This window comes from Macaca thibetana, chromosome 8 (assembly GCF_024542745.1).
Source record: "Macaca thibetana thibetana isolate TM-01 chromosome 8, ASM2454274v1, whole genome shotgun sequence".
In the NCBI taxonomy this organism is placed as follows: domain Eukaryota; kingdom Metazoa; phylum Chordata; class Mammalia; order Primates; family Cercopithecidae; genus Macaca; species Macaca thibetana.
The window spans coordinates 28,262,145-28,274,301 of record NC_065585.1 but is presented as its reverse complement, the minus strand read 5'-3'; the positions used below and the strand labels follow the sequence as shown (position 1 = coordinate 28,274,301).

The 12,157-nt window shown below is 34.5% G+C and overlaps 1 protein-coding gene across 4 annotated transcripts in view; it reads right to left on the bottom strand.

Moving 5' to 3' along the window:
- RAD21 (RAD21 cohesin complex component) overlaps positions 1–12,157 on the bottom strand; it is a 28,901-nt gene that overhangs the window by 14,595 nt on the left and 2,149 nt on the right. For all 4 annotated transcript variants that reach the window (XM_050801495.1, XM_050801497.1, XM_050801498.1 and 1 more), the window contains exons 2-4: positions 6,227–6,402; positions 2,751–2,880; positions 1,495–1,594 (exon numbers count right to left, since the gene is read on the bottom strand). In XM_050801495.1, coding sequence (XP_050657452.1) covers positions 1,495–1,594; positions 2,751–2,880; positions 6,227–6,370 — 374 coding nt within the window. In that variant the 5' untranslated portion in view covers positions 6,371–6,402. The remainder of the gene's footprint in view (positions 1–1,494; positions 1,595–2,750; positions 2,881–6,226; positions 6,403–12,157) is intronic.

Genomic DNA, 12,157 nt, shown 5'->3' with positions numbered 1-12,157 from the left:
ATCGAGTAGCATTATATGCTACAAAGAAATCTCCCATGAAAGAGTCAATCGATGCAGCACACTTCACTGTTGTCTTATTTTAAGACACTGCCGCAGCTACCTCAAACTTCAGCAACCACCACCCATTTCAGTCTGCAGCCATCAACATGGAGGCAAATCCTCCACCAGCAAAAGAACTGTAACTTGCTGAAGGCTGAGATGATCACTAGCATTTTTTTTTTTTGCAGTGAAGTATTTTTAAGTTATGCCCACTGCTTTTTTAAACATAATACTATTACTGCACACTTAATAGACTATAGAGTACAGTGTGAACATAACTTTTATAGGCACCGTGAAACCCCAAAATTTGTGTAACTTGCTTTACTGCAGTGGAACCAAACCCACAGTATCTCCAAAGTATGTCTATAATAAGGAATTACTGATAATTTTTTTAAAGGTGTGATGTGTTATGGAGGCTTTAAAAATTCTTTTACCTCTAAGAGACAAATATCGAACTATTTACAGATGAAATAAGATTATCTGTTACTTAATTTAAAATAATCTGGTGGGGGCTGTGAGGTAAGCTGGGGGAAAAATAGATGTAATAAGACTGGCAATATACTTGTAATTTAACAAGCTGAATGACATGTAAGGTTCATAATCCTAATTTCTCTAGTTATTAGTTATGTTTAAAAATTTCCACAATAAAAAATTTTCAAATAAAATGTCAAAAGGAGAGAAAAAAGTAAAATAGCTAGATAGAGCCTAGAACTAATCAATACACATGCAATAACAAAATAGGTCATGAGCTTACTCTAATTAGAAGCCACAGATCATTTCAAAAAGCAGAGAAATTTGTAATAGTGTAGAGTGGCTTGGTTGTCAGTTATGCTACTAAGTCCCTTGGAAAGCTACAGTCACGTTCCAACATCATGGCATGATAGCTGGATGGTAATGGCTTGAGAAAAGGGAAACATAGTACAGTACTCCGCTGTACCGGCCATTTCTGTGTAACTCTCTCCTCTCAAATGTGTGTCGTGACAATGACCCTTTGTTGCTCTTCATAAAAAGTTATCTCGCATGTTCATTTAAAACAAAAATAAAAACAAACCAGAACAGAATTATGGCTCTGAGTATAGCCTGGCCAAGAAGATAACCAGTAGCCGACTTTAACATGTAACTCTGAAAAATATCATGAAGCAACAGTTTACAATCCCTGCTATCATTATGTAACAAGCATACCTGACTGTTTCAGTTTACATAAGCTTTGGCCTAAGCGCGTCAAAACTCTCACATCTTAGCTGTGTTAAAGCTGACATCCACATGATTTTCTTACAGAAGAACAACTTTCTAGGTTTTATGTTCCATATTTATATACTATCCTAAACAAACATACATATGCATTTTAGCTACCTGTTAATGTAAAACATTCCAAGGAAAACTATATATTTGAAAGCTAATACTACTGCTTTTTGTAGACCAAGTCAACAATTTTTTTTAAAAGAAGACACATACTCTAAGTCAGGCAGTGGCTGATCAAAGTCATGAAATTCTTCAGGTAAAGTAATGGCATTATAAGCTGCTTCCCGATTTTCCTCAGGCAGGTCAACAACACCTAGAAAAGAAATGGTAAGCTTGAATATCTAGCTACCCATAAATTATCTAGGGATTAGAGAGAGATAAGTAGGTATAATTTCCTAAGTTTATATTCTAATAGAAAGGTTGACAACATATGCAAAATACCTTGAAGCACAAGTACTTCTCTTTTTCCATACTCATACATCGTATTCCTTGCTTTAGGAAAAAGTCAAAGCACTAATTATGCATTAAGCTCATAAATGTTTAAACAGACATATCAACAAATAACCAGTAATAGTTTCCTAATTAAACATGGTATTTATGAGGGCGGAAAAAGAATGACTGCAAAAGAGTACCTTAAATGTTAAAAGGAGCTGGTTATTTTAGAGAAAGAATTACACAATTTTAATTTTCTTTATATTTTTCAAGTTGTCTATAATAAATATGCCTTACTTTGAAAGACAAAAAGCATGTTATTTAGATAAAATGTGCTGTTGGTCACATGTTAAGTATTGTAGTCTTTTCCTAAATATTTTACTTTTAAATAAAATCTTAGATCTCAAACATTTTACTGTTCAAATATTGACATAAACTGAAGTACTAGAATGTATCCTCAGTAGAAACTGTTTAAGGTGTTTCTACTATACACATTATTTTCATTAGAATAAAAATTTCATCAATGCTTTTAAAAATTATAGAAAGATACGTGAATTTAAATATTAATTATCTACTTAGATGGTGGTGTGGTTGGCAGACTCCAGTTTTATAACTGATCATTACCTAAAACAAAATAACAAAAAACTACAAAGAATATTTACTTAGGAAAAAAAGTTTAAAATCCTAAAATTGTCTTTTCTGAGCTATATTTTAAAAAATCATTACATAACAATTAAGTTTTCAACATTTCAACCTCTTGATGACTCAGTCTATGTAAGCTGCTGAAAAAAGTATTAAAAAGGCAGCTCCAAAGGAAGAACAAAAAAGGGGGTGAGCTCCATTACCTCACAGGGAGAAGAGATGCAAGTAGGTTTCCTCCCTTGAAGCACTGCCTCCCCAAGCCTTGCACTATCTTTGAAGGGTTCCTTGTATTGCAATTACAATAAAGCAAGTAGATTTAGAAAATGTGTTTAGCTAAGTAACACAAAAAAACAAGAGAAACTCCAAAGTAAAAAAAAAAACAAGTTCAACAATACCTGGCCGAAAAGCCATTTTTATCTTAATGAATGCTTCATTACAGTCTGCAAGAAGGTATTTGGCTTTCCTGTGATAGATTCGAACTACTCCCAGTAAGAGATGTCCTGATGTCCGTAATGCCATTTTCACCTATGAATAAAACATTAATCATATTTCAAAACCTGCATTTCGTGCTATTTATAGTCTTTATTTTTTTATCTTTTTCCTTTAAAGTTGCCTTATAATCACGTACATTTCTCACTCTCCGGGAATTTATCTATAAATTCCCTGAATATTGAATATCCTGAAAAGAAACAGTGAGTGGTAATTCATGAATTAACACAAACATGAAGGAAGCTAGGAAGCGAGCACTAAACCATTCCATGAATTGTGTCATTAGCACATTAAGGAGCACGTAACACTTTTGGTTGCCAGACCAGAGCCATTGTTTCTTGCTGGCTAAGTCAATTCTGATTTTGTTTGAGAAGCAAATGTCCCGCACATTGGCAGATGTCTCATTCTTCTCTACTAATACCTGTTCATGAGTGGGCATGAAACAGTCAATTGAGTAATAGGTGAAGTATGCCAGAGAGTTTCCCAGAAAGATTTTCCCCCAAAAAGAACAACGTCTCTCTCTTCCTTCCCTCTTTCCTGCTTTGTGAATAGGTAGGGCTTGCTTGGTGCTTCATGCAGTCACCCTGTAAACCACAATGCTAAAGTATGAGGACAAGAAGCCAACACACTAAAGATGGAGAATCCTTGGATGACATAATCAAGCTGCTGAACCAATCTCAGATCTCCCTGTTTCCAAAATTTTAGTTAATTAAGACTGTTATTTCCCTTATTAAGTTACTTTTTACTAAGTTTCCATTAATTGGAAAGCATACTGATTTAAAAACAAAGTTTGGAAAGCGTACTAATTGATAAAGAACAATAGTAGCCATAGCTTTTCACCAGAAAATATACTCCCAACCTTTTTTCAAGGCAGATCTTGATCAACATTAATATGAGATACAGTAGGTGGAAAAGCAGTAGTTGATAAAATAACGAGACAAGACTCCATCTAAACACAAGTATTCAAAATTACTCTAGCCATAAGGAAAATTTACTGAAAGAACAAGGCAATGTGAACTCAAACATCCCCAAATACTTTCCAAAACCATGCCATAAAACGCAACAAGTTCTAAGGTAACAAAAAAAGCTTTTAAACATTTGCTTCATGTTTCAATTATGCTTAGTTTATTGTTATTTGTAAAAGAAAATATTGTATTTTAAATTTTATGTGTATTCTCTATAGCACTCTAGGACCCTGCTTATGACACTCAGGTTCTGTATTTATGAGCATTTTATGTGACTTACAGCATAAAGGATGATGTCTATGGCCATACATTTTTAGACATCTGAAATTATACCAAATTTGTGATCAGATTCAGAATGTATCAGATGATGAATCCCTAATTTAAAAAAAAATTCAAATTAAAATGTTGCTCCTAATGGAAAAACAGAATCTGTAATGTGGTGCTATAAAATTCAAAATTAATATTGACTGAACCTTCACCTAAGAACGGAGGAGGGAAAAAACCTCTGCTAACTATTATCTTATCTAGCACTAGCAACTTTCAAAAAGTGGTGTTTGGGCAAAAGCTTTCTTTCTGGATTAGTTGGTTCAGAGTTTAGCCTAGCAGTAGGTAAAATGACGTAAGGCATATGTTTTTGAGCCAGGGTGTGTTAAAGTGTAAACATAAATATAATAAAGATTTCAGGCTACATATTCTGGGAAGGCTCTGCAAAGGGGGCCAGTGGCTCTTCCAATGGGGGAGTGGAAGAGAGAAGAGAAAAAGAGTATGCAAGCTCGCAGTTGCAAATGAGCCACGTGTGACACTTATGCTAAACAACTAAACCAACATTTTCATAACACGAACTGCACACCAAAGCAAACATTAGAAATTTCAGGCCAGTTTACTCTCTGGAAATATCTTTACATCTTGTTACCAAATAGATAAAAGCTCAGTCAGAAATGGTTTAAAAAATTTGAAGTAAGAGAAATCACTTTCTCTCATAAACACATTACAATCTTTTACATTATTCCTGAACTGTCTGCTTTCCTTTGTGGCTGTTCGTGTATATGTTCATTATCAGATTGTCTCATACTCTTTTGTAGTGTCCCTAAAGGGGCACAAAGTACTCGGTACATATCATGAAAAAATCTGTTATCCTTTTAAGCTGAACACTCGATACTTGCTTACGGATGTTAAAGATTAGCCACACATATACTTTCCAGAAAAGAGTACGATTTCTACCTTTTCCATTAACTTATCCCAGCAAGCATACCTATTAAAAAAAAATGGAAAATACCAATGTTCTCATACAATTTGACCAGCACTGCAAACTGGTACAATCTCACCAGAACAAACTGTTAGTATTTATCAGAAATCTCAAAAACATGTACATCACTTGGCATATCAATTATAATGCTAAAAATAAATCTTAAGAAACACTTAAGGGTGTGAACAAACATTTAACAAGAAATGTTTACTAAATGGCTAGTCTTTAAAAAGAAAACAAAACAACCTGTAATCCTACCACCTACAGAAATCTGTAATAATCTTTTGGTATGCCTTCTAGGCTTTCCTGTGTACATGTACACAAGTTTTCTTTGTGTATATACATAAAAACTAACATAACGATTGTTAGAACGCTGCATCCAGGAAATAGAGCAAAACTTAAGAAAAGGCACAGATTTCTCATAAACGCCCCCTTCCTCACACACAGATAATCTTACCCACAATTGACACCTCTCATTAGTGTTGCATTTATTAAAATTGATAAACTTATAACACATCATTACCAAAAGTCCCTAGTTCACAACAGGGTTCACACTTAAGTGTTATACATTCTGCGAGTTTGGACAAATGTAAATGACATTTGTTAACTATTATACTATCAAGTAAAACAGTTTCACTGCTCTAAAAATAATCGTCTGCGCTCTGCCTACTCAACCCTCCATTCTCTCCCCAACCTCCCATCTTTTTACTGTCTCATTTGTATAGTTTTGGCTTTTCCAGAATGTCCTACAGCTGCAATCACATAATATATGGCCTTTTTAGATTGGCTTATTTTACTAAGTAATATGCATTTACAGCACTTCCACCTTTTTTTTTTTTTTTTTTTTTTTGAGTCAGGGTCTCAAATAAAAGCTCCTCTAAGGAACAGGTCAGTAAACAATATTTGGGCACTGCCCTGACTGATGCTTATTTGCCATTAAAAATAGGCAAATCAAAATATCAGTGCATATAGAGAGTTTTTTAAAGAAAAAGAGAATCATACCGTAATCATATCAAATGTATCTAGAGGTGATAAGGACTTCACATAATAAAAACTTCGAAGGATTTTCCTTGCCCTCCAATGCACCTACCTAAAAAACTTTCAGAAGTTCTATTTTCACATATCAATAAAAAATCAACAAAGTGAATAAAAATGTCAACATCAAACATACCTTTGGTGAGATGATACTCTCCACGCTGCTCTCTAAATTACACTCAAACACATGGGCTTTGGTTAGCTTCTTATCCCAATGGGCCGCTAGCCAAATTTTGGCCAGCGGCCCTCTTTTACTGAGAACAAAATGTGCGTAGAACATTGTTCTGGTTGGCTATGAAAATAGAAGAAAACCTAAGGGGAAAAACAGTTAATGTAAATATCATCTGACAATTGAAATACTTATCAAGACATAAGAAATCTAAAATTTTTCTTCACTAATATAAAAACTATAAAAGGCTTGAGTAAATGTTTAATATGTATTTTAAAAACAACAGATTTAAAACAAATCTATTGTTTTAATTTTGAGAGAAGAAAAAAAGACCCCAAAATACTAAGAGCTAAAAGTAAAAGGGCCAAGAGTCAAATTGCTTTCATGCCTTGTTTCATTTCTATCATGACTGACAGTAGAAATAGTCTGTTTACTGGCCAGAAGTTAGAGAATATATTTTTCATGGCAAGAAAAGAAAATCTATGAAGAAAGATACTCAGATACAGGTATCAATCTGTGGAAATTTCCATTTTTAGAATCCCATTAAAAATCGTGATTCTGGGATAAATTATCTGTAAAACTGCTACTACACGAAAAGTACTGTACTAAGCATTTCATATTCCACCAAGCTAAGCTAAGCAGGTGGGCTGGCCCCATTTTACAGGTGGGTAGTTTAGAAAAATCAAGGTTCAAAAAAGGTAAAGAATTATATATATAGTTTTCTTAACTCAAGAACTTACAAAGCATTTGTCCACTTATAATTTAAATATGAAATCAGGGACAATGGTACAGCAGAAGATTTATCTTATGACTGAAAGTCTTGGAATCACAAATATGTTACTGACATTTTACTTTCCTTCAGCATTCTAATGTATTAAGAAAGGCAGCCTGAAAATCCCAGTTCAGAAGAGTATATTAGCTGCATGAATTTCCAGATTTAAAACAAATCTATTGTTTTAATTTTTTCTAAAATGTCCACTACTAGAAAACGATATATGCCTTGCTTTACAGAAACAAAATCAAGTACATGTACAATACATAAAAAGCACTTTAAATTTTTAATTTAAAATAGTCACAGGGAGTTATACAGACAGTAGGTCCTGTGTACTTTACCTAGTTTCTCCCAATGGTGACATCTTAAATAACCACAATATAGTATCAAAACCAGGGCACTGACATTGGTTCAATATGTCTATAGACTTTTATAACAGTTTATCACATGTGCAGATTTGTATAATCACTACTGCAAAAAGATACATAGTTATTCCATCACTATAAAACTCTTCACATTCATCCCTCTCTTCCTGCCATTCCTAAGTCTTGACAAGCACCATTTCTAATTTCTAATTCTATGTTTCTAATTTTGTTACTGTTTTTCTTTTAAGAGATGGGGTCTCAGTTTGTCTCCCAGGCTGGAGTGCAGTGATGCAATCATAGCTCACTGCAGCCTTGAACTCCTAGGCTCAAGCAATCCTCCTGCCTTAGCCTCTCAAGTAGTTGGAACTACAGGTATGAGTCACCACACTCGACTTAATTTTGTTGTTTTGAGAAAGTTATATAAATGAATCATATACTATGTGACTTTTTGAAATGGCTTTTTGGATCTAGCACAATGCTTCTGGGATCCAAGCTATTATATTTATCAATAGTATATTCCCTTTAACTGTTGGACAGCATTTCATGAGATGCATATACCACCATATGCTTGTACATTCACCTACTGAAGGACATTTAGTTGTTTCCCAGTTTTTGGCTATTACAAATAAAGCTGCTATAAATATTCATGTACATATTTTTAGTGAACGTTAAGTTTTCATTTCTCTAGGACAACTGTCCCGAAGTGTGACTGCTGACAAGTGTCATATTTGTTTAGTTTTTAAAGAAATTTTAATACAGTTATTGAGTTTTTTTACATTTATAGACAAGATCATCAAATTTATATGGAAAAGAAAATAAACTAAAAAAGCTAAAACTATTTTTTTAAAAAGAAAAATTAGTCTATTTGATTTCAAGACTTACTGCATAGCTATAATACTCAAGATTGGTATTGGCAGAGGAAACAGTCAATGGAACAGAACTGAGAACCCAGAAATAGCCCGCACAACTAAGTTCAACTGATTTTTTTTTTTTACGAAGATGCAAAAGCTATCTAATGGAGAAATGATAGATTTTTTCAACAAACGGTGCTGAAGTGATTAAATACGATCTGAAGGCCAGAAAACATGCACGCATGCACACACACACACGCACGTACCCCCAAGAAAACAAAAACGGCAAGAAAAAAACCCTCCACCTAAATCTCACACATTATATAAAAATTCAAAACAGACAAAACTTTTAAAAAATGGCAGGGGGAACCTTCAGTATCTAAAGCTTGGTAAAAATTTTGACACAACACCAAAAACACAACCCATGAAAGAAAAGTTCTTGCTCAATAAACTCGCCTTTATCAAATTAAACTTTTGCTCTACGAGAGAAATGCAAAGACTAACTACAGACTAGGGAAAAAATATCTGCAAACCACACATCTGACTAGAACTCAAATATAGAATATGTAAAGAATTCTCAAAACTTCAGGGATAAAAAGAAAAAAAAATCCAATTAGAAAGTAAGCAAAGAGGCAAGCATGCTGGCTCATGCCTGTAATCCCAGCACTTTGGCAAGCCAAGACAGGCAGATCACTTGAGGCCAGGAGTTCAAGACCAGTCAGGGCAATCTGGCAAAACCCCATCTCTACTAAAAAACACAGAAATTAGCCACATGTGGTGGCATGCACCCATAATCCCAGCTACTCAGGTGGCTGAAGCAGGAGAATTGCTTGAACTCAGGCTGTGGAGGTTGCAGTGAGCTGAGAAAGCGACACTGCATTCCAGTCTGGGTGACACAGCAAGACTGTTTAAAAAGAAAAAAAAAAAGTGAGCCAAGGAAGAGAAATTTCACAGAAAAAGTTTACTGATGACAAATAACATGAGACGTTCAATCATCCTAGGCATTTGAGAAATACCAATTAAGGCCAAAAACGTTATCACCACACACTTAATAAAGAGCTAAATTAAAAAACAGCGGCAACATCAAATGCTGGCAAAGACAGAGAAGCTGGATCTCTTACACCACAGGTGGGACTAAAATCTCTTTTGAATTAGCTTTTTTCTAAAAGACACAGAGTAACTGTTTTTCATGTTGTCAGAGTCTGTAAATCTTAAAATCAGAATTTCGCTTACTGTACTTTCAATTAAAAATGTGCCAATTCTTTACAATGATGTAGAGAAAATATATTTTAGTTAAGCATATCATAGGCAACAGATTTCTTACATGTCAAAAATATTTGGGAGGGTGGGGGGCTGTGGTGCAAGACTACTGCAGTCAGGTTTGCTTTATCTCCATTTCCATCACTTAACAGCAAAGAGCCTTGAAATTCTCATTCTCTCAATCTAATGTTCCCAAAGGATTATTAATTCATACCAAAAAAAATTTTCTCTCAAAAGAAAAACAAACAGGCTTTGTCAACTGTCTAATGTTGTAAACTCTTCCTCCTAAATTTGGAGTTAAGGAAGGAAGAAATTTGCTAGGCGTGGTGGCTCACGCCTGTCATCCCAGCACTTTGGGAGGCCAAGGTAAGAGGATTGCTTGAGGGGCAGGAGTGCCAGACCACCCTGGTCAATATAGCAAGACTCTGTTTTTATTGGAAAAAAAAAAAAAAAAAAAAAAGAAAAGAATGAAGAAATACTATGCTCTATACTAAGAACGCAGACAAAATATTCTTAACATACGAGCATTAACTAATAACACCTAAAAGATGCTTTATTTGCCATTTAGTATTTTACAGATTAAAACACGCTTCCATACTGGAAGAGAGCCTCCTATGTTTCAAATCAGTGCCTACTTCAAGTCTTAAAATGTTCTAACAAAACTTAAGCTGCTCCTACTGTTATAAAATCTAGAGAACTTCATAGAAATCCAACATGGCAGCGTTTTCTGAGAAATATAATCGCTGTTGTACAGGACAAGCCCCAACTTCCACTACGGAAGCAAGCAACTGTATCCTAAACAAAAAACTCCCTAATATTAAGCTTCTAGAATACTATCTGTTGCACGACAATTACTAAATATGTGCTTAATGAATAAGTAAATAAGATCCACCAAGTGATCTCATAATTGACATATGTAAAAAATTTTAGACGTTTTAAAAATTAAAACTACTGGTATTTTTCAACAGGTGTCAGTAGCTCATGGCCAGCACTTCAGCTGCTGGTCAGAGCACCGTGCCTAAAATATCCCAGCTATGCAGAGGCAGAGATTCCTAAATAGATGTCTGTTTGGCATAGGATGGGGCTAAGGAAGGCAGAGCAATGCTAAAATTAATGTGGGAAACAATTAGCAAGAGGAAATCACTCTAATAGCTAAAGGAAGCCAAAGGAGCAGTGGTGGATCGACTCCTGGTATGTATCTGAATAAGGAGAAAGTGTAATTATAATTCCCTTTTAAGCCAATTTTTTTTCCCTTGATAATACCAAACTTTATCTAATCTTTTAAAAAGTCGATTAATCTCTTCAGGTTTTGAAGATTCTATATCCTGCTAAATCCTTTATGAAAACCCTGTGCAGAAAATCTGCATTTGATACCAGAGCATAACTTAGCATTTCATGATTTGAGAATCATTTTTTTCTAAAGCAGCAAGCATTTTTTTTCAATTGATCCTAAAAAATTAAAGTCTGATGTGAAACAGCAGAAAGACTGCTATTTTAGAACATATTCAAGAATGCAAAAAATGGCAATTTAAGACTGTTTCAAAGAATCAAACTGAGGCTCATGCTTCTAGGATAGTATCAGTCATTACCAAAATTTCACACATTAGAAAGCATGGCAGGACAGTGGTTGTGTAAATTGGTACTGTCCTCTCTGAAGGACAATATGACAACATTTTATAAAAATTTCACTTAAACTTTCTAGCCAAAAATTGCATTTTCAGTAACCAAAAGATATACTTGGAGATGCGTATTACTAAAGACAAAACCAAAAATCCAAACACCAAAAAACCCCCAAAAAAACTTACTAAAGCACTACATGTTTCATGTATCCAACCTCTTCATGACTGTCCTAGAGAAGTAAATACTGGCCCATTTTACAAACGGAGAAAATAGATGAAGATAAGTAAATGTCACTAGTATTTAATGGAAGTGGAACTTGAACTTCAGAATCCACACTTCTAAGTACAACACTATGCTGCCTTGCCAGAGCAGAATAGAACATTCGAAATAACCTACTTGGCCATCAATAAATGATATGATAAATTAATATACCCAAACAACGGAATACGGTCCGTCCTCCTTATCCATGGCTTCTGCATCCATGGACTAAACCAACCCAGGATCAAAAATTGTTGGGGGAGGGGGGAGGAGACAAAAAATAATACAAATAAAAAACTATAACAACTATATTAACTATTAACATAGCATTTAAATTGTAATATTATAAATAGAGATGATTTGAAGTATATGGGATGTGAGTAGGTTATATGCAAATACTACACTATTTCATATAAGGGACTTTGGAATTCGTGGTTTTGGTCCTGGAACCAATTCCCCTTTAATATCAAGGGACGATTGTACAGCACAGCTTTAAACAAGAATACATCATTTGGGCTAACATGGAAAATCTCCAGGTTAAGTGCAGAAAAGTTGGAGTTTTAAAAAAGAATGCTCTTTCTCTATATATTTAGTTCTTGAATAAGCCTAAAATATCTGTGATGTACACACGAAACTGGTGATACTGGTTACCTCTGAAAAGTAGGTATGCTGGGCAAGCGAGGCCTACCTTTTTGTACTGTTTGATATATATATATATGCACACACACATATATTTTAATTCGGGACATACACGTACACCACCTATTCAAAG